Source organism: Bos indicus x Bos taurus, chromosome 29 (assembly GCF_003369695.1).
Source record: "Bos indicus x Bos taurus breed Angus x Brahman F1 hybrid chromosome 29, Bos_hybrid_MaternalHap_v2.0, whole genome shotgun sequence".
In the NCBI taxonomy this organism is placed as follows: Eukaryota; Metazoa; Chordata; class Mammalia; order Artiodactyla; family Bovidae; genus Bos; species Bos indicus x Bos taurus.
Window position 1 is genome coordinate 24,411,158 of NC_040104.1, and position 27,352 is coordinate 24,438,509.

The window sequence follows — 27,352 nt, forward strand, 5'->3', positions numbered from 1 at the left end:
TTTTTTCCTAGTTACCTGCTGCTGATGCTGCTAAGTTGCTTCAGTCATGTCCGACTCTGTGCGACCCCATAGACGGCAGCCCATCAGGCTCCCCCGTCCCTGGGATTATCAGGCAAGAACACTGGAGTGGGTTGCCATTTCCTTCTCCAGTGCATGAAAGTGAAAAGTGAAAGTGAAGTCGCTCAGTCGTGTCCAACTCCTAGTGACCCCATGGACTGCAGCCTACCAGGCTCCTCCGTCCACGGGATTTTCCAGGCAAGAGTACTGGAGTGGGTTGCCTTTGCCTTCTCCATGCCGATCCCTAAAAGATTATTGGTGTAACTAGAAATATTTTGCATATCTCAAAATCCAGTCCAAACTGAATTATTTTGGATTGTCACATAGTAAACAGTTCAGAAAATCAATTCTGAATTTATATATATATTATATTCACAGCTTTTATTATTTTGTTTCAGCTTGTCATCTCAACTTCTTTACTGCAAAAAGCAGTGCTGTATTAGTGAAAATCAGACCAGCTCTGAAATATTTTGTAATCAGTAATGTGCCCTACTCTTCCTTTTTCAACTGCCCTTTCTATAAATTGAGTATTTTACTTTGCACCTAAGTAATAAGAATTTTTCAAGGAGTTTATGTATTTCATAATCAATATCCCTATGACTCATTAAAACACACACATTAGGAAAAGAAGTAAGCCACAGTGAGCCTTATATGTACTATCTCATTTAACTTTCAAAAATGCTGTTCTTGGCAAAATCACAAGACATTAAAGAAACAGATAATCTAATAGCCCCCAATTGTACTTTTCTTTATATTGTGTTATTCCTAGACTTTCCATATCATAAATTTATTCAATAAATATCCACAGTGAAATGCATTTGTCACCCAGACAGATTAAATTAGGCTTCACAATACATTCACTTTCAAAACACTTATACATATATATATATATATGACATTCATAAATTTATGAACATATGACTTACACATGAGTTCAGTTCAGTTCAGTCACTCAGTCGTGTCCGACTCTTTGCGACCCCACGAATCGCAGCACGCCAGGCCTCCCTGTCCATCACCAACTCATGGACTTCACTCAGACTCACATCCACTGAGTCAATGATGCCATCCAGCCACCTTATCCTCTGTCATCCCCTTCTCCTCCTGCCCCAAATCCCTCCCACCATCAGAGTCTTTTCCAATGAGTCAACTCTTCGCATGAGGTGGCCAAAGTACTGGAGCTTCAGCTTTAGCATCATTCCTTCCAAAGAAATCCCAGGGCTGATCTCCTTCAGAATGGACTGGTTGGATCTCCTTGCAGTCCAAGGGACTCTCAAGAGTCTTCTCCAACACCACAGTTCAAAAGCATCAATTCTTCGGCGTTCAGCCTTCTTCACAGTCCAACTCTCACATCCATACATGACCACAGGAAAAACCATAGCCTTGACTCTACGGACCTTTGTTGGCAAAGTAATGTCTCTGCTTTTGAATATGCTATCTAGGTTGGTCATAGTAAGAGTATATAAATTTGCAAAGAGAAGTAAAACACTATATTTACTAGAATGTATGAGTTAGTAGGTTAACATTCTTTTCCAAACAGTAAAATTTTACATTCAAAGCAAAATGCTCTCTTAGGAGACTGTTAGTGACTGCAAAGTTAAAGCAGTGTCAACTAGACGATTATAACCAAGGGTTCTCCTACTACAGTAATTTGCCACACTTTTCATTACTATATCAGTATGCCTGTCAAACAGTCTGAAATGCCTTTGTCAGCTGGTATTCTCTCTCCCATGGACACTAGAGATACACTATCCATGTGTTCAATAGCTTTATCAAGGCACAGGCTACATATTATAAAATTCAACTCTTGTTAAAAACACAATTGAATTATTACTTTAGTTTTACAGAGTCATGCAAACATTGTCAAAATTTTGATCATATCCATCACCCAAAAGTTTCCCTGGGGCCAATTTGCAATCAATTCCCATTCCCACTCCCCTCCCCAGGAAGCCAACCACTAATTTAGTCTTTGTCTCTGTAAATTTGTCTTTTCTAGGCATTTCATACAAATGGAATGATACAACATGTGTTCTTTGAACCTGGCTTCTTTCCCTTAGCATAATGCTGTTGAGGTTCATCCATGCTATATCATGTAAAAATAGTTTGTCGGAGGCTTTTTCTTGCCAATAGTATTCCATAGTGTGAATACATTATATTTTGTTTATCCTTTCACTAGACATTCAAGACGTTTCTACTTTTGAATTTTATGAGTAACACTACTATGAACAGTCACATGAAAATCTCCCTATATATCCACTTCCTTTTCATCTCCTATCCAAGACTGTATATTTATTCTGAGATTTTGATAAAATCCTCATAATATCTTTTGATATCAGTGATAAGCCTCATAAAATCAAACTAAATTGTAGAACATTTTTGGAGACATCCAATCCTGCCCCTCAAATGTTTATCCTCAATACTTTCTATTTCAAGCGATGCTATTTTCCCATGTCTTAGTTCAGCCTACTGCGGTGCTCTATAAACACAGTGTGTGTAACGACATATCCAATAGCTTTCAGAATTAAGGTTTTTCAAAATAACTCAAAGGCACAACAATTCTTCTGAAATCGAAATATCTCTCTTTAAAATGGTCGCTATCACTGTGCTGAAAGTCAAGGTGCTCCCTACTCTTCCCCTAGAGTACTTTTCGTACTACAGCAGCAGAGGTAGGAGGGCACCTCCATGCCGACTGTGTTTGTTAACAATTGAACTCTCATGCCACCGTGTGGTTTAAGAACTGATAATCCATCTACTGTTAATGTAGGATATATGACCCATGTCAACATAGAAGAAAAAGGGAAATCTAAAATAAATGTTTGGGGAAAAATTCTAGAGACAGAACAAAAGAGATATCAATTGTATTCACTGGGTGGGGGTTGGGGGGGAAGATGAAGAAACATTATTTGGCCATAGATCTAAGCTTTCAAAAGAAATGTTACAGGATCTTCCTGGTGGCACAGCTGTAGAGTCCACTTGCCAATGCAGGAGACACAGGTTCGATCCCTGGCCCAGGAAGATTCCACATGCTGTACAGCAGCTGAGCTCATGGGCCACAACTGAAAATGATCCAAATACATTCTGTCTATAGGAGACACAGTTCAGAAGAGAAAGATATAAATAAAAAGAAAATAAAAGCATAGAAAAAGAGATGTCATGCTAACATCCACCCTAGGGAAGCTGAAGCAGCAGGACTAATAGACAAAACAGACTTTAAAACAAAAAATGTTACTAGAGATACAAGGGAACATAAAAGGGTTGATCTATTATGAAAATAGAACAATTATAAACATATATGTATTTAATAACATGTAGTGACCTTAGAAGGAGAAGGCAATGGCACCCCACTCCAGTACTCTTGCCTGGAAAATCCCATGGATGGAGGAGCCTGGTGGGCTGCAGTCCATGAGGTTGCTAAGAGTCAGACACGACTGAGCGACTTTACTTTCACTTTTCACTTTCACGCACTGGAGAAGGAAATGGCAACCCACTCCAGTGTTCTTGCCTGGAGAATCCCAGGGATGGGGGAGCCTGGTGAGCTGCCGTCTCTGGGGTCGCACAGAGTCGGACACGACTGAAGTGACTTAGCAGCAGCAGCAGCAGCAGTGACCTTAGAAAACCAAAGTACCTAGGGAAATTCAGGCTACATAAGAAGTTCGTGATTCAGTGAAAAAGACTCCATCTGCCAATGCAGAAGACACGGGATCTATCCCTGGGTTTCGAAGATGGCCTGGAAGAGGAAATGGCAACACAATCCCATATTCTTGCCCAGGAAATCCCATGGACAGAGGAGCCTGGCAGGCTACAGTTTCACGGGGTCGCAAAAGAGTCGAACACGACTTAGTAACTAAACAACAACAAAGATAAGAAGTGGAAAAAAAAAAAAAAAAACAGAACCTACTACTATATGTTTGAATCTTGTAAACATTATGCTAAGTTAAGAAGACAGTCATGTTGATGTATGGCAAAACCAATACAATATTGTAAAGTAATTAGCCTCTAATTAAAATAAATAAATTAAAAAAAAACATATCTCAAAAAAAGAAAAGACAGTCACAAAAAAATAAGCATTATATGATTCTGTTTATATAAAATCTCAAAAACAAGCATATCTGTAGATACAGAAAGTAGATTAAGTTGCTTACAGCCAAAGGTAAGAGGGGTAATAAGAAGATGATAGCTACAAAGTATAGGATATCTTTTTCTGATGATAAAAATGTTCTAAAATTGGCCATAGTGATGGTTGCACAGATCTGTGAATATAATAAAAAAAAAAAAAACATTGACTTGTACACTTTAAATGGGTGAACTATTTGGGACATGAATTATATCAGTAAAATTACTTTAAAAATTGTGACAATTGAAATTACTTGATACACTATTAAAATAAGAAAATATTATATATATATATGTATATATATATAACTACAACTGTATAAATATGCATAGGTAGATATGTATATTCATGATGTACATTTAGATTACATAACTATAAACAGGAAATCAGAAATTTTAGTTTCAATTTAGTCATTAATAAGAGAGAGAGGAAAAATGTCAGAACGTTAATGGTGATTATAATTTGTGTGGTAGGATTAATTTGTAATTTCTAGTCACTTTACTTTTTTACAGTTTTCCTATTTTCTTCAAACCTATTTATTTACATGAGGAAAAAGAAGATTATTATTTCTAAAGTGCTAGGAATTTTGGAACTCAAACTCTGTCTTTGATTTAATGGAAGAAAATCTGCAATCACTGTTACAGAATTAAAACTACTGTTGTTAAGAGCAAATACTGCCTAAAACTAGAGGATCTATGAAACACACACTAGTAGATATGTGGATATCATCTGGTTTCTGAAATGTAACCAAAATTCTTTATATCAGACTCAGGTATATAACACTCCTCACAACATAGGAAAAAAGAGTAATGGAATTTAATGGAATGGAACAAACTGAATAGACTACAGTGTTTTTTTTGGTTTTTTTTTTGGAAAATTGGAGAATACTCCATGTAAGTTGAAAACAAGTTCCTGGAAAAGTGGGCATTTGTGCTATACTTCTGACAATACAAAGCTTTCCAGGTGCCACAGTGGTAAAGAATCCTCCTGCCAAGGCAAGAGATGCAACAGACACGGGATCAATCCCTGGGTCGGGAAGGTCCCCTGGAGTAGGAAATTGCAACCCACTCCAGCATTCTTTCCTGGAAACTTCCATGGATAAAAAAGCCTGACGGCCTACGGTCCATGGGGTCGCAAAGAGTCAGACATGACAGGAAACCCACACACACGTTTCTGACAATACAGAAGAAGCATTATTAGCACAAAGCTAACACTCTAGCAGTCACAGTCCTAGCTCAGCAAACTTCTATCTCTGTGACACTGCAAAAGTCTCTTAACCTTCCGGTGCCTTAATATCCTCCTCTGTACATTGGGATAATAATACCTACTCCACATGATAATTATCATAATAACTTATATCAGTACTTATAAAGTGCATAGAATAGTGCTTGGCCCATGGTAAGTGCTGTAAACGATTTTGCTCAATAAAAATTATATAAATATATACATGCTAATCACAAAAAAAAATCCATTCAAATTGTTTAGCAGTCACACCAATGTTAAGAGACTGGTCATCCCCTATAAATACAAGGCAAATTTATAAGCACAGGTACTGACAGAAAACTTACACTCCACTGGTGCGTACTCCCTGGATTAGTGCTTTTCTCAGAGCCAACTTCACATCCTTGTTTCTCAAGCTGTATATCAAAGGATTCAGGGAAGGGTTAACGATATTATTCAACACTTGAACCATAGAATCCAACCAAGAACTGGAGGCAGGCCGCAGATAAATAAGGACCACAGGTCCATAGAAGAGCAAGACGGAAGTCAGGTGGGCACTGCAGGTGGAGAAGGCTCTGTGCCTGCCTTCTGAGGAGCTGATTCTCAATATAGAGATAATGATGCGAGTATAAGAAGTGAGGACAAGAAGGAAACACAGGAGTGCCACAACACCTACGTTGGTGACACTCACCCTGTGAGCTAGAGAGGTGTCTGCACAGGCCAGGGACAGCACCACCGGGATGTCACAGAAGAAATTGCCCACCTCCTTGGGGCCACAGTAGGGTAACTTAAACACAAGAAATGTGAGGACAGATGCATGCACACTGCTCCCCATCCAGGTGCTCAGAGTCAAGATGGCGCACACCCTGGGGTTCATGATGGCCGTGTACCGCAAGGGGTGACAGATGGCGGCAAAGCGGTCATAGGCCATCACGGTGTACAGGAAACACTCCGTGCAGCCCAGGAAGTGATAAAAGAAGAGCTGGCAGGCGCAGCCCTGGTAAGAGATGGTCCGGCTTTGCCCCAGTAGGTAGAGCATCATTTTGGGGGAACTCACGGAAGGGAAAAAGATGTCAAACACTGACAGGTTGCCCAGGAAGAAATACATGGGGGTGTGGAGGTTGGAGGAAGTGAGGGTGGCCAGGAGAATGAGCAGGTTCCCCACAAGAGTGAGCAGGTAGAAGGTGAGGAAGAAGACAAAGAGCGCATGTTCCAGCCCCTGTGTGTGAGGGATTCCCATGAGGAGGAACTCGGTCACTGGAGTGTGATTCCTCATCTTCACATCTAGTCACACCTGGAAGGTCAGACAGCGGTATCACTGAGATGGGCTTTCCCCAAAACACTAATACCTGCACAGGACCCATGGGAAAGGAATAACATCTAGGCATTATACATAAAAAAACTTCTAGATGGGAGTCAGTCCAGTCCTTACTAATTAATGAGTGATATTCAGCCATTTTTCATCTGTATCCACTGAAGGATAATGGATAGCACAAGAGAAAGAATAGAGAAGAGGATAGAAGATAAATCCTGCCTCAGATTTATCTGAATTTAAATGCCCAATCTAATTCCCACTCAGTGATTTTGCACGATTTAAAAAAAAACTCCACATCCCCTCAGTATCTGGGTTAATAGTTTATTAATATCTTATGATTCTAAGATCTAATAATATGATTCTACTTTGGCCACATGATATGAAGAACTGACTCTGATGCTGGGAAAGATTGAAGGCAAGAGGAGAAGGGGATGACAGAGGGTGAGATGGTTGGATGGCACCACCAACTCGATGGACATGAGTTTGAGCAAACTCCAGGAGTTGGTGATGGACAGGGAAGCCTGGCGTGCTGCAGTCCATTGGGTCACAGAGTCAGACATGACTGAGCGACTGAACTTGATTCTAATGAGGAATAATGCTTTAATATATATAAAACCCCTAATGTAATGCAGCAAATTCCTATCCTCATTAGAAAATTCCCTCAAGGTACTGAATTCTGATTTCAACGCTCCTTTACTCCACACAGCATTTGACTTAGGCTGATCTGCACCTGCAGCACTTTAGAATCATCTATTGATGTCATTGATTCACAAAAATGCTTTCTGCATCGTCAACTCGAAAAATGGACAACTAAGAACCATCTAGTGGAAATACAGTGAAACACGATGGAAATGATAATACTTAATTCAGGAAAAAGCAACAGGTGGTTAGCAATAATAAAAACAACTGTCTTCTCTCAATGTCACAGTCAGTCTCTCAACAGAAATTATGTCTGCAATATGACAATGTATGCCATCCCGATGAAGGCTTTTAAGACTCAGCGTCATTAACTAAGGAATATCTTAAGAAAACCCATGGAGTCAGCTAAGTCTGTGTTTAGTCCAAACTCCAATAGAGCCAATTTCCATCTTCTCTCACATGCCTATGTATAACCCATCAGATGAGGAGAAAGCATTCCAGAAAGAAGGCACCTACAGATGGAAGGGAAAGAGTCGACATGGGCTGGAATCCGGGCTCCACATCCACCCTCCTGCTTTCTTTCTTTCAGAGCCTGGAACAGAAGGCCAGGCTCTGAAACCAGAGAAGCTGAGTGCACCTCTTTGATTAAGTCACTCAGACCTGAAAATCCAGATCAACAGTGCCTGTGTTCCTTGGGAAAAGGAGTGGCCTTTGTTCCCTGAAGTGTGCCTTTGAGTGTGCCTTTGAGACCTTCTCCCCATGTGGGTTGTCTGTAGAACAGGGGGGCAATTAGACTGGAGACTTTCCCCTCCTTCCTTCTTATCCTCACTGTCTCTACTTCATTAATCTTAGACTAAAATATAATTATGTAAAAGCATTTACTTATTTTTAATATGTATGTATGTTCCACATTTTGATTATGTGTTTGTCATTAATGGGCACAAATAGCTTCCACCCCCTACCTATTGTGAATAATTCTTCCATGAACATACTATAAGTATGAATATTCAGGACTCTTGGATGTATACTCAGAAGTAAAATTAGTGAATCATAGGGTAATTTTATTTCCAAATTTACTGAGAAATAACCATACTACTTTCCATAGAGAATGTACCATTTTGCAGTTCCTACCAATGGTGCACAATGGTTCCAAGTTTTCCACATCTCTTTTCTATTTTGCTTTTTTCCCCAATAAGAGCTATTCTAATGGGTGTAGGTGATATCTCAATGTGAATTTGATTTGTATCTCCCTAACAATTACAATAAACTGTGGGAAATTCTGAAAGAGATGGGAATACCAGACCACCTGACCTGCCTCTTGATAAACCTATATGCAGGTCAGGAAGCAACAGTTAGAACTGGACATGGAACAACAGACTGGTTCCAAATAGGAAAAGGAGTACATCAAGGCTGTATATTGTCACCCTGCTTATTTAACTTATATCCACAGTAGATCATGAGAAACACTGGGCTGGAAGAAGCACAAGCTGGAATCAAGAGTGCCAGGAGAAATATCAATATCCTCAGATAATCAGATGACACCATCATTATGGCAGAAAGTGAAGAGGGAAAAAAAGCCTCTTGATGAAAGTGAATCAGGAGAATGAAAAAGTTGGCTTAAAGCTCAACATTCAGAAAATGAAGATCATGGCATCTGGTCCCATCACTTCATGGGAAAGAGATGGGGAAACAGTGGAAACAGTGTCAGACTTTATTTCTTTGGGCTCCAAAATCACTGCAGATGGTGACTGCAGCCATGAAATTAAAAGACACTTACTCCTTGGAAGGAAAGTTATGACCAATCTAGATAGCATACTCAAAAGCAGAGACATTACTTTGCCAACAAAGGTCCGTCTAGTCAAGGCTATAGTTTTTCCCGTGGTCATGTATGAATGTGAGAGTTAGACTATGAAGAAAGCTGAGCGCCGAAGAATTGATGCTTTTGAACTGTGGTGTTGGAGAAGACTCTTGAGAGTGTGTTGGACTGCAAGGAGATCCAACCAGTATATTCTAAAGGAGATCAGTCCTGGGTGTTCATTGGAAGGACTGTTGCTAAAGCTGAAGCTCCAATACTTTGGCCACCTCATGTGAAGAGTTGACTCATTGGAAAAGACTCTGATGCTGGAAGGGATTGGGGGCAGGAGGAGAAGGGGACGACAGAGGATGTGATGGCTGGATGGCATCACCAACTCGATGGACATGAGTTTGAGTGAATTCTGGGAGTTGGTGATGGACAGGGAGGCCTGGTGTGCTGCAATTCATGGGGTCGCAAAGAGTCGGACACGACTTCAGGACTGGACTGAACGGAACTGAACTGAACAATTACTGATGTTAAGCATCTTTTCATATGCTTGATGATCAATTGGATGTCTTCTTTACAGATGTCTATTTAAGTCCTTTTCCCCCCTTTTAATCAAGTTATTTGTTTTGTTGTTGTTCTTGTTGAGGATGCTGGAATAAGATTTTAAGAACTGCTGTGTGCATGTGTATGTGTGTGCCCATGTGTTTTAAGAAAAGATTTATGTTGTGTGCTATACTAAAGTTTTAGATACATGGAAGTTTTAAGATGTTTTAATATTTTTGCAATGCCTGTCATTACAACACTGATTTCAGAGAAGCTGAGAAAAGTGGTTGGAGTTCATTCATATTTGGCTTTCTTCATCTTTAATGAGAATATGTATTTCAACTTTAATGAAAATATATATCTAAATAAGTTATATGGTTGTTCTGTATCCCACTTGTTTCACTCATGTTTCTGTTTTCATATCAATAAATTTGCAATAACATCATAATTTGAAAGGCTAAATGATACCCATCATTCATTCAACAAATTCACACGCCATGCTTACTAGGTCACTGGGCAATGTCCTATGGGTACAACAGTGAATAAGACAAACATGATGGAAATATGTCTTGCACAGAAAAGAAATAAAATGAACAAGTTTAAGTATTAGTGGTGATAACTATTTGTCATAATCACAATATGGGGTTTACTAGATATTATAGCATGAGGGTTCTTCCATCAGTATCCAGCATTAATAGAATGGCAAACTAATACTAGAATTGTTTGAATCCAGCATATAGTCTAGGACACACTCCCAAAGCACAGGAATAGGATTCTGTATTATCTTAGGTTTTATCTATCATGTTAGGAGGGGCCATGGAATCCTCACATTGCACATCAAACCATTGTCTGTGGTGTACATGGACTTCATTTTGTCCTTTTTGTCTCATGCTTTTTGTAAGGGCACCAATTTATTTGATTTAGGGTTTTCACTTTTTGTTTTATTTTAATGGTTTCAAATGGTATGGATACTTTGGGGAGTAAAAATGGAACACAAACCTACGCATCAGTAAAATGTCATAGAAAATAAGGACTGATGTGTCCGTGGGATCACCTGTAAATATTCTTCTTTCTCTGGATTCTGGAGAAAAATGAGAAATGGTGAACAACTTGAGTATTTTGGGAGGCCAAGTTGGAAAATGTAACTTGGTGGGAGAACCAGATACGCATGGTAACTGAACCCAGTAATTAGGACATCTTCTCTTCAAACAACTCTGGACAATATGGCTTTCCCAACCCTTTCACACTAAAGTGTAATCTGGGATGTTGTCAGTATGATACAGTAGGAAACAGTGATAGTAGGAGTTAAGAGGATTTGAGACTAGAACTATATTTACCCTAACTACGTGTGTAATGAAGGGCAAGATGCTTATTGCTATATCTTAGTGCCACCATGTACAGAGGGGTACAATGGGTTGTGGCACAGAACTAGTGGAGATAATGAGAAAGTCAATATATAAACATGACCAATGTCCCTCTATATTATACCAGCTATGTATTGAACACTATGTATCATGAGCTCTGAAGAGAGCTCAATAAAGGCCACGTAGTATAGGCATACAGAGAAGGCAATGGCACCCCACTCCAGTACTCTTGCCTGGAAAATCCCATGGATGGAGGAGCCTGGTAGGCTGCAGTCCATGTGGTCGCTAAGAGTCGGACACGACTGAGCGGCTTCACTTTCACTTTTCACTTTCACGCATTGGAGAAGGAAATGGCAACCCACTCCAGTGTTCTTGCCTGGAGAATTCCAGGGACGGGGGAGCCTGATGGGCTGCCGTCTATGGGGTCGAACAGAGTCGGACACGACTGAAGCAACTTAGCAGCAGCAGCAGCAGCAGTATAGGCATAAATAAACACAGAATAACAAAAATACCAAATACCAAACAGAAGGAGAAAATGTGGAAAGCATTCAGAAAAAAATGACTCATCCTTTACAAGCGAACTTTAGTGAGAACTTTGACCGACTTTTCATATGAAACAGTGGATCTCAGAAGGCACCAGGATAAATAAGCACTCAAAGGACAAAAAGCCAACCAGGATACTACTGACATTAAAGAAATCATCCAAGTGAATATGAAACATGAAATAAAGACATTCTATGAAAAATTAAAGTGGAAAACATTTGTTCCTAGCAGATGTACCTTATAAGAACTACTAAATGAAGTCCTTCAAGCTAAAAGCACTTAACTCTAGATGGTAATCCAAATACAAATGAAAGACAAACACCATTAGTAAAGGTAACTACGCTATTTAAAAAGACAGTATAAATTCATATTTTCTAATTTCAATGAACTTATTTTAATACCAATATATAAAACAATATGCATATAAAGTATTACAGAGTATTATAAAATATTATAAAAAATACTATAAAATATTTTTATGAAATATTCATAAAAATGTAATATACTTGCCAATAATAGCGAAAAAGAGGTAGATGGGAGCAAATCTGTATTGAGCAAAGAAAATGACATGATAATTCAAAACCACAGAAACAAATGGAGAAAACTAAAAGTAACAAGATTATAACAAAAGCTATAAATACATAGTTGCTTTACATACTTCACCCAGCTTCTTTAAAAGACGTAAAATTACACAAAGCAATAATTACAACAATGCATTGTTGAAATTGTAGCATTCATAGGTATAATATGTCTAACAATAATACCACAAAGAGAGGGCAGAAGGCAGAGAGCTATATAGGATTAGTGTCTCTCTATCACTCTGGAATTAATTTAGTATATGTCTGAAGCTTATTGTGATAAGTTAAGATATAAGATGGTAAACCCTAGAGCAACTATTAAGGTAATAATTCAAACAATATAGTGAAAAACTCATTAAAGAAACTAAAAATGCTAAAAAATATTAATTATAAATTAATTTTTAAATGTAAAGGAGAAATAAAAGAACAATAAAAGACATGGAATGACACATATAGAAAGCAAAAAGTAAAATATCACATGTAAATCCAATTATATCTATATTAACATTAAAATGTGAATGGATTAAAATTCAATCAAAAGGCAGAGATCATTGAACTGGACCATAAAAATGATCCAAATGCATTCTGTCTATAGGAGACACATTTTAGATTCAAAGACAAAAACAGGGGACTTCCCAGGTGGTCCAGTGGCTAAGACTCTGAGCTCTCAGTGCAGGGGGTCTGATTTCATATCCCTGGTCAGGGAACTAGATCCTACATGCTGCAACTAAGAACCAGGGCAGCCAAATAAATTAATTAAAAATAAATACTTTTTAAAAAAAGATACAAACAGAAGGAAAATAAGAGTGTAGAAAAAGAGATATCATGCAAATAGAAACAACGGGGAGTTGAAGTGGTTAGATTAGTAGAAAAAATAGACTTTAAAACAAAACATGTTACTAGAGATAAAAAGCAATATTTTATAATAATAAAAGGGTTAATCTGGTATAAAGACAGAACAATTGTAAGTACATGTGCATTTAATAACATATAGTTGCCTCAGAAATCAAGAGAACTAGAGACATTCATATCACATATGAAGTAGGGGGAGGTGCAGAGGGACATAACTTGCTACTACATGGATGAACCTTGAAAACAATATGCTAAGTTAAGAGACTCACACAAAAAACACATTTTATGTGATTCTCCTGATATACAATGTCCAGAACAGGGAAATCTATAGATACAGTAAGCAAATTAATGATTGCTTACAGTCAAGGGTGACAGAGGTAATAAGAGAATGATAGCTAAATGGTATAGGACATCTTTTTTTTCTCTTTAATAGAAAATTATTTAATTAGTATACATGTGTTCCCCATCCTGAACCCTCCTCCCTCCTCCCTCCCCACACCATCCCTCTGGGTCGTCCCAGTGCACCAGCCCCAAGCATCCAGTATCGTGCATTGAACCTGGACTGGCATCTCGTTTCATACATGACGTTTCACATGTTTCAATGCCATTCTCCCAAATCTTCCCACCCTCTCCCTCTCCCACAGAGTCCATAAGACTGTTCTATACATCAGTGTCTCTTTTGCTGTCTCGTATACAGGGTTATCATTACCATCTTTCTAAATTCCATATATATGTGTTAGTATACTGTATTGGTGTTTTTCCTTCTGGCTTACTTCACTCTGTATAATAGGCTCCAGTTTCATCCACCTCATTAGAACTGATTCAAATGTATTCTTTTCAATGGCTGAGTAATACTCCATTGTGTATATGTACCACAGCTTTCTTATCCATTCATCTGCTGATGGACATCTAGGTTGCTTCCATGTCCTGGCTATTATAAACAGTGCTGCGATGAACATTGGGGTACACCTGTCTCTTTCCCTTCTGGTTTCCTCAGTGTGTATGCCCAGCAGTGGGATTGCTGGATCATAAGGCAGTTCTATTTCCAGTTTTTTAAGGAATCTCCACACTGTTCTCCATAGTGGCTGTACTAGTTTGCATTCCCACCAACAGTGTAAGAGAATTCCCTTTTCTCCACACCCTCTCCAGCATTTATTGCTTGTAGACTTTTGGATCGCAGCCATTCTGACTGGTGTGAAATGGTACCTCATAGTGGTTTTGATTTGCATTTCTCTGATCATGAGTGATGTTGAGCATCTTTTCATGTGTTTGTTAGCCATCTGTATGTCTTCTTTGGAGAAATGTCTATTTAGATCTTTGGCCCATTTTTTGATTGGGTCATTTATTTTTCTGGAGTTGAGCTGTAGGAGTTGCTTGTATATTTTTGAGATTAGTTGTTTGTCGGTTGCTTCATTTGCTATTATTTTCTCCCATTCTGAAGGCTGTCTTTTCACCTTGCTTATAGTTTCCTTTGATGTGCAGAAGCTTTTAAGGTTAATTAGGTCCCATTTGTTTATTTTTACTTTTATTTCCAATATTCTGGGAGGTGGATCATAGAGGATCCTGCTGTGATGTATGTCGGAGAGTGTTTTGCCTATGTTCTCCTCTAGGAGTTTTATAGTTTCTGGTCTTACGTTGAGATCTTTAATCCATTTTGAGTTTATTTTTGTATATGGGGTTAGAAAGTGTTCTAGTTTCATTCTTTTACAAGTGGTTGACCAGATTTCCCAGCACCACTTGTTAAAGAGATTGTCTTTAATCCATTGTATATTCTTGCCTCCTTTGTCAAAGATAAGGTGTCCATATGTGCGTGGATTTATCTCTGGGCTTTCTATTTTGTTCCATTGATCTATATTTCTGTCTTTGTGCCAGTACCATACTGTCTTGATAACTGTGGCTTTGTAGTAGAGCCTGAAGTCAGGTAGGTTGATTCCTCCAGTTCCATTTTTCTTTCTCAATATCGCTTTGGCTATTCGAGGTTTTTTGTATTTCCATACAAATTGTCAAATTATTTGTTCTAGCTCTGTGAAGAATACTGTTGGTAGCTTGATAGGGATTGCATTGAATCTATAAATTGCTCTGGGTAGTATACTCATTTTCACTATATTGATTCTTCCAATCCATGAACATGGTATATTTCTCCATCTATTGGTGTCCTCTTTGATTTCTTTCACCAGTGTTTTATAGTTTTCTATATATAGGTCTTTAGTTTCTTTAGGTAGATATATTCCTAAGTATTTTATTCTTTTCGTTGCAATGGTGAATGGAATTGTTTCCTTAATTTCTCTTTCTGTTTTCTCATTATTAGTGTATAGGAATGCAAGGGATTTCTGTGTGTTGATTTTATATCCTGCAACTTTACTATAATCATTGATTAGTTCTAGTAATTTTCTGGTGGAGTCTTTAGGGTTTTCTATGTAGAGGATCATGTCATCTGCAAATAGTGAGAGTTTTACTTCTTCTTTTCCAATTTGGATTCCTTTTATTTCTTTTTCTGCTCTGATTGCTGTGGCCAAAACTTCCAAAACTATGTTGAATAGTAATGGTGAAAGTGGGCACCCTTGTCTTGTTCCTGACTTTAGAGAAAATGCTTTCAATTTTTCACCATTGAGGATAATGTTTGCTGTGGGTTTGTCATATATAGCTTTTATTATGTTGAGGTATGTTCCTTCTATTCCTGCTTTCTGGAGAGTTTTTATCATAAATGGGTGTTGAATTTTGTCAAAGGCTTTCTCTGCATCTATTGAGATAATCATATGGGTTTTGTTTTTCAATTTGTTAATGTGGTGTATTACATTGATTGATTTGCGGATATTGAAGAATCCTTGCATCCCTGGGATAAAGCCCACTTGGTCATGGTGTATGATCTTTTTAATGTGTTGTTGGATTCTGATTGCTAGAATTTTGTTTAGGATTTTTGCATCTATGTTCATCAGTGATATTGGCCTGTAGTTTTCTTTTTTTGTGGGATCTTTGTCAGGTTTTGGTATTAGGGTGATGGTGGCCTCATAGAATGAGTTTGGAAGTTTACCTTCCTCTGCAATTTTCTGGAAGAGTTTGAGCAGGATAGGTGTTAGCTCTTCTCTAAATTTTTGGTAGAAATCAGCTGTGAAGCCGTCTGGACCTGGGCTTTTGTTTGCTGGAAGATTTTTGATTACAGTTTCAATTTCCGTGCTTGTGATGGGTCTGTTAAGGTTTTCTATTTCTTCCTGGTCGAGTTTTGGAAAGTTGTACTTTTCTAAGAATTTGTCCATTTCTTCCTCGTTGTCCATTTTATTGGCATATAATTGTTGATAATAGTCTCTTATGATCCTTTGTATTTCTGTGTTGTCTGTTGTGATCTCTCCATTTTCATTTCTAATTTTATTGATTTGATTTTTCCCCCTTTGTTTCTTGATGAGTCTGGCTAATGGTTTGTCAATTTTATTTATCCTTTCAAAGAACCAGCTTTTGGCTTTGTTGATTTTTGCTATGGCCTCTTTTGTTTCTTTTGCATTTATTTCTGCTCTAATTTTTAAGATTTCTTTCCTTCTACTAACCCTGGGGTTCTTCATTTCTTCCTTTTCTAGTTGCTTTAGGTGTAGAGTTAGGTTATTTATTTGACTTTTTTCTTGTTTCTTGAGGTGTGCCTGTATTGCTATGAACTTTCCCCTTAGGACTGCTTTTACCGTGTCCCACAGGTTTTGGGTTGTTGTGTTTTCATTTTCATTCATTTCTATGCAAATTTTGATTTCTTTTTTGATTTCTTCTGTGATTTGTTGGTTATTCAGCAGCGTGTTGTTCAGCCTCCATATGTTGGAATTTTTAATAGTTTTTCTCCTGTAATTGAGATCTAATCTTACTGCATTGTGGTCAGAAAAGATGCTTGGAATGATTTCTATTTTTTTGAATTTACCAAGGCTAGCTTTATGGCCCAGGATGTGATCTATCCTGGAGAAGGTTCCATGTGCGCTTGAGAAAAAGGTGAAATTCATTGTTTTGGGATGAAATGTCCTATAGATATCAATTAGGTCTAACTGGTCTATTGTATCATTTAAAGTTTGTGTTTCCTTGTTAATTTTCTGTTTAGTTGATCTATCCATAGGTGTGAGTGGGGTATTAAAGTCTCCCACTATTATTGTGTTATTGTTAATTTCTCCTTTCATACTTGTTAGCATTTGTCTTACATATTGTGGTGCTCCCGTGTTGGGTGCATATATATTTATAATTGTTGTATCTTCTTCTTGGATTGATCCTTTGATCATTATGTAGTGACCTTCTTTGTCTCTTTTCACAGCCTTTGTTTTAAAGTGTATTTTATCTGATATGAGTATTGCTACTCCTGCTTTCTTTGGTCCCTATTTGCATGGAAAATCTTTTTCCAGCCCTTCACTTTCAGTCTGTATGTTCCTTTTTTGTCTGGCTTCTTTCACTGAACACAGCATTTTTGAGACTGATCTCTGCTCTTGCAACAGTCAGTATTTTGTTCCTACATATTGATGAAGCATATTGTAGCATATAAATATTTTGATTTCCTGAACCATAGGTGACGATTCTAACTATATCCTAGTATTTACAGACCCCTACAGTTCATGGGGTCACAAAGAGCTGGACACAACTGAGCGACTAACACTTTCAAAAATGTTTTAATATCTCAAAATCACCATCATTATTATCCGTGCAAAACTGTGGATTGTGCAAAACACAATGATTGTGTCACATGTTAAACAGTTGAGTGTATGAATTCTGAATATATATACATATATACACATATATCGGAGAAGGCAATGGCACCCCACTCCAGTACTCTTGCCTGGAAAATCTCGTGGACGGAGCAGCCTGGTAGGCTCCAGTCCATGGGGTCGCTAAGAGTCGGACATGACTGAGCGACTTCACTTTCACTTTCACTTTCACTTTCATGCATTGGAGAAAGAAATGGTAACCCACTCCAGTGTTCTTGCCTGGAGAATCCCAGGGACAGGGGAGCCTGGTGGGCTTCCTGCTATGGGGTCGCACAGAGTCGGACACGACTGAATCGACTTGGCAGCAGCAGCAGCATACACATATATATCCATAGTTTTAATTATTTTGTTTCAGCTTGTAATCTAAATTTCTATCCTATGAAAAACATTTACTGAATTAGTAAAAATCACGCCAGCACTGAACTGATTTATGATTAGTAATGTGCCCCAATCTTTCCTTTCTCAATTTCCCTTACTATAAATTTAATATTTTACTTTGTATGTAAGTAATTCCAAGAAATCTTCAAGGGGTTTGTGCATCTCATAATTACTATCCCTCTGATTCATTAAAACACAAATATTAGGAAGAGATATAATCCATTGTTACGGTTATTGTTGTTGAGCCGTTAAGTCATGTCCAACATTTTGTGACCCCATGGACTGCAGCATGCCAGGCTTCCCTGTGCTTTACTATCTCCCAGAATTTACTAAAATTCATGTCTTAAGAGTTGGTGATGCTATCTAACCAACTCATCCTCTACCACCTCTTCTCCTTTTGTCTTCAATCTTTCTAAACATCAAGGTCTTTTCCAATGAGTCAACTCTTCACATCAAGTGACCAAAGTACTGGAGCTTCAGCTTCAGCATCAGTCTTTCCAATTAATATTCAGGGTTGATTTCCTTTAGGATTAACTGGTTTCATCTCCTTGCAGACCAAGGGACTCTCAAGAGTCTTCTCTAGCACCACAGTTCAAAAGCATCAGTTCTTCAGCTCTCAGCCTTCTTTATGGTCCAATTCTCACATCTGTACATGGCTACTGGAAAAAAACATAGTTTTGAGTATATATTTAAGTTCTGTACCCCTCCTTTAATTATATTATTTGTTTTGTTCTTGCTGTTCCTGACGATGCAGTAAATTTGATAAACTGGTGTATGCGTGTGTGTTTGTGTGCATGTGTTTTAAATAAAATTTTATGTTGTGTCTGTGCTATACTAAAGTTTTACATTTAGGAAAGATTTAAAGTGCTTAATTTTTTGTTTGCAATCCCAGTCATTACAAACTGATTTAAAAGGAGCTTTAAAAAGTGGTTGGAGTTCATTCAGATTTGGCTTGATATATCTTCAACTTTAATGAGAATATATATTTAAATTAGTGTATGTTGTTGTTTTGTATCCCATGTTTCACTCATGTTTCTGTTTCATCTAAATACATATGCTGGTGCTGCTGCTGCTAAGTCGGTTCAGTCGTGTCCGACTCTGTGCGACCCCATAGATGGCAGCCCACCAGGCTTCCCCATCCTTGGGATTCTCCAAGCAAGAACACTGGAGTGGATTGCCATTTCCTTCTCCAATGCATGAAAGTGAAAAGTGAAAGTGAAGTTACTCAGTCGTACCCAACTCTTCGTGACCCCACCAGACTCCTCCATCCATGGGATTTTCCAGGCAAAAGTACTGGAGTGGGTTGCCATTGTCTTCTCCAAAATACATATGCTATTACATGATAATTTAAAAGAATAAGTGCTACCCATTCATTATCTTAATAAACTCACACACAGTGCTCACTAGGTACTGGGGCATGTCCAATACATATAACAGTGAATAAGATAAACATGATGGAACTTTCCACTGCATAGAATAGAAATCTACTGAACAAGCTTAAGTATTAGTGTGATAACTATTTGTCATAATCATTAGCCAGGTTTTACAAGATATCATAACATGAGTATTCTTCCATTAGTATCCAGCATTAATAGAATGGCAAACTAATACTAGAATTGTTTGAATCCAGCATATAGTCTAGGACACACTACCAAAGCATAGGAATAGGATTCTGTATGATCTTAAATTTTATCTGTCATGTTAGGAGGGGCCATGGAATCCTCACATTGCACATCAAACCATTGTCTGCGGTGCAAATGGACTTCATTTTGTCCTTTTTGTCTCATGCTTTTTGTAAGGGCAGCAATTTATTTTATTTGGGATTTTCACTTTTTTGTTTTGTTTTAATGGTTTAAAATGATACGGATACTTTGGGGAGTAAAAATGGAACACAAACCTATACATCAGTAAAATGTCATAGAAAATAAGGACTCGTATGTCCGTGGGGCCTTCTGTAAATACTTTCCTTCTTTCTCTTCGGATTCTGGAGAAAAGTGAGAAATGATGAATAACTTGAGAATTTTGGGAGGCCAAGTTGGAAAATGTAACTTGGTGGGAAAACCAGATACATGTGATAATTGAACCCAGTAATCAGGACATCTTCTCTTCAAATAACACTGGACAATATAGCTTTCCCAACCCTTTCACTCTAGAGGGTAATCTGGGATGTTGTCAGTATGATACAGTAGGAAACAGTGAGAGTAGGAGTTAAGAAGGCTTGGTACTAGACCTGCATTTAGCTTAACTACGTGTGTTATGAAGGGCAAGATATTTATTGTAATATCTCAGTGCTACCATGTACAGAGGGGTACAATGAGTTGTGGCACAGAATTAGTAGAGATAATAAGAAAGTCAATATATAAACATGACCGATGTTTGTGTATATTTTACTGGTTATTTACTGAACAATCTCTGTGTATCATGAGCTCTGAAGAGAACTCAATAAAGGCCATGTAGGATAGGCATAAACAAACACATAATAATAAAAATACCAAAACCCAAACAGAAGGAGAAAATGTGGAAAACATCAAGAGAGAAATAACTCATCATCCCTTACAAGGGAACCTCAGTAAGAACTATGAGTGACTTCACATGTGAAACAGTGGAGATCAGAAGACATCAGAATAAGTATTTAAATACTCAAAGGGGAAAAAAAGCCAACCACTAAACTACCTACATTAAAGGTATCATCAAAATGAATATGAAATAAACATATTCTATGAAAAATTAAAGTGGAAAGAATTTGTTTACAGCAGATGCAACTTACAAGAAACACTAAATGAAATTCTTCAGGCTAAAAACATGTAACACTTCATGGTAATCCAAATCCAAATGAAAAACAAAAGCACTGGTAAAGGTAAACGTGTTATTAAAACATTCTGTAAATGCATATTTTCTAATTTCCATGAACTTATTTTAAAACGGAATATATAAAACAATGTGTACATAAACTATTATGGGGCATGCAATATATATAAAAATGTAATACACTTGCCAATAACAGCAAAAAAGAAGTAGATGGGAGCAAATCTGTATTGGGCTAAGAAAATGACATGATAGTTCAAAACCATAGAAACAAATGGTGAATGCCAACAATAAGTAGGAAGGTCATTATAACAAAAGCTATAAATACATAATTGCTTTACATACTTCTTTAAAAGTCATAATTATACAAAGTAATAATTATAACAGTGTGTTGGGAATTGTATCATTCATAGATGTAATATAGATTTAACCACTTTATCACAAAAAGAGAGGGGAAGGAAGAGAGCTGTCTTGAAGTAGTATCTCTATATCACTCTGGAATTCATTTAGCATACACCTGAAGCTGATTATGATAAGTTAGGATATAAGATAGTAAGCCCCAGAGCAACAACTAAGGTAATAAGGAATATAATGTAAAACTCATTAAAGAAATTAAAAATGCTACATTAGGAATTAATTTTTAAAAGTAAAGGAGGAATAGAGGAACAAAAAGATGTGGAATGAGACATATAGAAAACCAAAAGTAAAATATCACATGTAAATACAATTATATCTATATTAACATTAAAACATGAATGGATTACAATTCAATCAAAAGGCCAAGATGGTCAAGCTGCATTTTTTTAAACTATCTTTCCTGTATTCCTTTATTTATTTATTTTTTATTTATTTATTTATTTTTGGCTGTGTCGGGTCTTGTTTGCTGTGCAGGCTTTTCTCTCTTTGAGGTGAGCAGGGGCTACACTTCCTATTGTGGTCACTTTGCTTGGTTTTTTCTGTGTGTGTGTGGTGCTGGAGAAGTCTTTTTTTTTTTTTTTTAATTGGAGGCTAATTACTTTACCCTGTACGCTTTGTTTGTTGATAGGCTCTAGGCACGACGGCTCAGTAGTTGCAGTTCCCAGACTCTAGAGCAGAGGCTTAATGTGAGTTGTGGCTCACAGGTGCCGGAGCCAGCCGGCAAAGTCGATCAGGTCCCGAGAACGTGCACGGCGGGGCTAAGAAAGAAACTAAAGCAAGAGACTACAAAGATGGGGTCGAGAGGTTCAGACACGTCAACACAAAGGGACACAGTCTGACACCAACTTTATTCAACATCTCATATTTATACAGAAAAGCGTGAGAGAGACAAAACAGTTGACATTTTTTCTTGGTTAGCCTATACATCTTACAAACAGTCACAAGAAATCTTGAGAGCATGGGAATGGCTCCCTGTTATTATTTCTTACACCAGATAACATTTCTCTGTGCGTGAGAAGTTTGCACAGAACTCCAGGTGCCTGCAGTAAATAAGCGCCTAATCTCTGGGGTGGCGGGACAGAGAGCTATGTTTGCAAGCAAACCCTCAAGGACTGAGGCAGCTCCCAGAGCTGTGCCCTTCGGACAAAGGACCCCGTTCTCACGGGCAGCTCCCCGCACACAGGTTCAGTGGCTTTGCAACATGTCTGATCATCCCAGATCAGGGATCAATTCCGTGTATCCTGCATTGGCAGGTGGATTCTTTACCACTGAGCCACTTATGGAATCTTACAGGAGACACACACACACAGAGATTCAAGATACTCCCTCACAGAGAGAGATACAAATAGAAGGAAAATAAAAATATAGAAAACCAGAGATATTATACAAACAACAACCACAGGAAAGCTGAAATGGCTAAATTAATAGACAAAATAGACTTTTAAAGTGTTACTAGGAGACTTCCAAGAGGACTTATGCCGAGATGTAACTCCTGGGACTGCTGCTGCCACCTCCCCCATCCCTGTGGCAGCCACTGCCGACTCATGCCTCTGCAGGAGACCCTCATGGCATCTCCCCTTTTGCAGCTCTGTCAGGATCCCAGGATCCACTCCCTCTCCCCAACCACTAATGAAGCAAAACTGGCTGGAAGCATGCAAACTAGTGCTTCTCAACCCTGGTTGAATAATGGAATTTTCTGGGAACTTTTAGAACTATTACTATTCAATTGTCTAGGGTGGAGATTGGGCATCAGTATTGTTTTATAGCTTTCTAGATGATGATTCTAGTTCTGTTCTCTGACCCTGTCTTCCCTGCCCCACCTTTTTCCCTATCAAAATTCATCCTCATCTGTGGTTTGGAAAAAGTAATAAATTCATCTGAAATAAGAAATTGAAAAAAAAAAAGTATTACTAGAGATAAAAAGAGACATTTTATAATGATAAAAGGGTCAGTCCTTTATAAGGATAGTACAATTATAAATATATATGGATTTAATAACATATAGTGATCTCAGAAACCAAAGTAACTAGGGATGTTCAGGCCACATAAGATAAGAAGTGGGAAAAAATAGTAACCTGCTACAACATGGATGAATCTTGAAAACATTACACAAAGTTAAAGAAAGCAGCCACAAAAAAATAAACATTTTATGTGGTTCTATTTCTATAAAGTGGCCAGAACAAGCAAATTTATTGATACAGAAAGCAGATTATCAGTTGCTTAGAGAGGAAAATGATAAGAATAACAGAATGATAGCTTAAAGATATAGGGTATCTTTTTGTGATGATAAAAAAAATGTTCTGAAATACACCACGGTGATGGTTGAAATTCTAGAATATACTTAAAAAAACATTAATTGTATAGTTTAAATGTGTGAATTATTTGGTATGTGAATTGTATCTCTGGTTAAACTGGTTTAAAAATAGTGGCAATTGAAAATGCTTGATACACTGTTAGAACAAGAATATATATATAATATGACTACAACTGTATAAGTACACATATGTAGATAGGTATATGGATGATACAATTGAAATAATTATAAACAGGAAGTCAGAAACTTTTGTTTCAATTTAGTCACTAAAGAGAGAGAAGGTGGAGAAATAACAGAATGATGAAAGTGATTATCATTTGGGTGGTAGGATTAATTTGTAATTTCTATCACTTTAGTTTTTACATTTTTCCTGTTTTCTTCAAACCTATTTATTTACATGAAGAAAAAAGTTATTTTAATGAACCAGGAATCTGGAATTCAAATTCAGTCTTTGATTTAATGACAGAAAATCTGAAATCATTATTCAAGAATCTGGTCATAAAGAACAGATACACTGACCTAAGACTAGAGGATCTCTGAAAATACCTATTAGTAGATATGTGTGTATCACCTGGCTTCTGAAATGTAACCAAATTTCTTAATCTCACATTCAAGTATACAACACTCATCACAATATAGATGAAAAAAGTGATGGAAATAAATGTAACAAATTGAATAAACTAGATTTTTTTTGAAAAATTGGAGAATACTCTGTAAATTGAAAAGAATTTCCTGGAAGAAGTAGGCATTTAAGCTATCTCTGATGACACAGAGGCAGAATTAATAGCACAAAGTTAAAACCCTTCCATTAACATCCTAGCTCAGTAACCTTTTATCTCTGTGAACTGCAGAAGTGTCTTAATGTCCCACTGCCTTAATATATTCCTCTGCAAATTGGGATAATAATATCTACTCTATATGATAATTATCATAACATCTGTCAGTATTTATAAAGTGGACAAAATAGTGCCTATAAACGATTTTGTTGAATAAAAATTTATGTAAATACTACATGCTAATGACAAAGAATTCATTCAACCTACTTGTCCCAAATCGCACTTAGCAGTCACACCAACTCTGAGACTAGTCGCCCCCAATGAATACAGGGCAAATTTATGAGAACAGGTACTGACAGAAAAGCTTACACTCCTCAGGTATGTACTCCCTGGATTAGTGCTTTTCTCAGAGCCAACTTCACATCCTTGTTTCTCAAGCTGTATATCAAAGGATTTAAGGATGGGGTAACAATATTATTGAACAACGGAACCACAGATTCCAACCAAGAACTGGAGGCAGGCTGGAGATAAACGAGGACCACGGGTCCATAGAAGAGCAGGACAGAAGTCAGGTGGGCACTGCAGGTGGAGAAGGCTCTGTGCCTGCCTTCTGAGGAGCTGATTCTCAATATAGAGATAACGATGCGAGTATAAGAAGTGAGGACAAGAAGGAAACACAGGAGTGCCACAACACCTACGTTGGTGAAACTCACTGTCTGAGCTAGAGAGGTGTCTGCACAGGCCAGGGGCAGCACCACCGAGATGTCACAGAAGAAATTGCCCACCTCCTTGGGGCCACAGTAGGGTAACTTAAACACAAGAAATGTGAGGACAGATGCATGCACACTGCTCCCCATCCAGGTGCTCAGAGTCAAGATGGTGCACACCCTGGGGTTCATGATGGCCATGTACCGCAAGGGGTGACAGATGGCGGCAAAGCGGTCATAGGCCATCACGGTGTACAGGAAACACTCCGTGCAGCCCAGGAAGTGATAAAAGAAGAGCTGGCAGGCGCAGCCCTGGTAAGAGATGGTCCGGCTTCGCCCCAGTAGGTAGAGCATCATTTTGGGGGAACTCACCGAAGGGAAAAAGATGTCAAACACTGACAGGTTGCCCAGGAAGAAATACATGGGGGTGTGGAGGTTGGAGGAAGTGAGGATGGCCAGGAGAATGAGCAGGTTCCCCACAAGAGTGAGCAGGTAGAAGGTGAGGAAGAAGACAAAGAGCGCGTGTTCCAGCCCCTGTGTGTGAGGGATTCCCATGAGGAGGAACTCGGTCACTGGAGTGTGATTCCTCATCTTCACATCTAGTCACACCTGGAAGGTCAGACAGCAGTCTCACTGAGATGAGTTTTCACCAAAACACTAATACCTGCACAGGATCCATGGAAAAGGGATAATATCTATATATTGTACATTAAAAACCTCTAGATAGGAGTCAGTCCAGTTTTCACTAATTAATGTGCAATGTCACTTTTCATCTGTGTCCTCTGAAGGATAATAGATAACACAAGAGGCAGAATAGAGCAGAGGGCAGAAGATAAATCGTACCCTTGGATTTATCTGAGTTTAAATGCACACTCAGTGATTTTAGACAATTTTGAAAAAGTCTCCAAATCTCCTTGCTATCTGGTTAATAGTTGAATAATATGATTCTTATGAGGAATAATGCTTTAATGTATATAAAACCCCTAATATAATGACTGCAGCTACACACCCTCATTAGAAAATTCACTTAAGGTACTAATATTCTGGTTTCAATTCTCCTTTACTCCACATAGCACTTGGCTTTAGCTGACCTGTGCCTACAGCACTTTGGAATCACCTATTGATTAAAACGATTCACAAAAATGCTTTCTCCATCATCAGCTAGAACAACGGACAACTAAGAACAATCTAGTGGAAATAGAGTGAAACAGGATGGAAATGATAATATTTAATACAAGAAAAAGCAACAGGCACTTAGCAATAATAAAAATAGCTATCTTACTTCAATGTAACATTTAATCTCAGTAGGAATTATGTCTGCAATATGACAATATATGCCATCCCAATGAAGGTTTTTAAAACCCAGCGTCATTAACTAGGGAATATCTTAAGACAATCAATCCATGGAGACAACTAAGTCAGTTTTAGCCCTAACTCCAGTAGAGCCAATTCCCATCTTCTCTCACCTGCCCATGGTGTGTTTAACCCATTAGATGAGAAGAGAGCATTCTAGAAAGAAGGAACCTACAGATGGAAGGGAAAGAATCGACTTGGCTAGAATCCAGGCTCCACATCCACCCTCCTGCTTTCTTTCCTTAGATGTTGTGAAACAGAAGGCCAGTCAGAACTGAAAATCTAGAGCAACAGTGCCTGTGGTCCCTGAGAAAAGAAGGATCATTTCCCTGAGGAGAGATGTTTGGGGTGTTCCTTTGGGACCCACTCTCTCCCCATGTGAGACAGCTGTACAACAGAGAGCAATTAATCAGACTTTCCCCTCCTTCATTCTTTCTCCCCAGTGTCTCCACCTTATTAATTTTAAAACAAAAAAAAAAATGTACTATGCAAAAAACTTATTTTCATTTTTCAAATCCTTTTGATTAACAATAACTCTTGGACTTTCCTGATGGTACAGTGGATAAGAATCTGCCTGTCAATGCAGTAGACACTGGTTCGATTCCTGGTCTGGGAAGTTCCCACATGCCACAGGGCAACTAAAGCCAGCACTCTGGAGCCCTCAAGTCACTACTACTGAAGCCCATGCACCTAGAGCCTGTGCTCCACAAGAGAAACAACAGAGTAGCCCCTACTCTCTACAACTAGGGAAAGCCTATGTGCAGCAACAAAGACCCAGTGCAATCAAAAATAAATTTAAAAAAAAAACAAAAAACAAAAAACACTCTGAGTTTCCAAAGTAGGAAGCATGAGCTTGA

General features: G+C 38.1%; 2 protein-coding genes across 2 annotated transcripts; both read right to left on the reverse strand.

Annotated features, from left to right (window-relative positions):
• Positions 1-5,732: 5,732 nt before the first annotated feature.
• Positions 5,733-6,665, reverse strand: LOC113886047 (putative olfactory receptor 10D4). The gene has a single exon (XM_027531986.1). It carries the CDS (start codon positions 6,663-6,665, stop codon positions 5,733-5,735), a length of 933 nt encoding a protein of 310 aa, XP_027387787.1.
• Positions 6,666-24,809: 18,144 nt separating this feature from the next.
• On the reverse strand, positions 24,810-25,733 carry LOC113885826 (putative olfactory receptor 10D4). The gene has a single exon (XM_027531513.1). It carries the CDS (start codon positions 25,731-25,733, stop codon positions 24,810-24,812), a length of 924 nt encoding a protein of 307 aa, XP_027387314.1.
• Between the last annotated feature and the right edge of the window lie 1,619 nt (positions 25,734-27,352).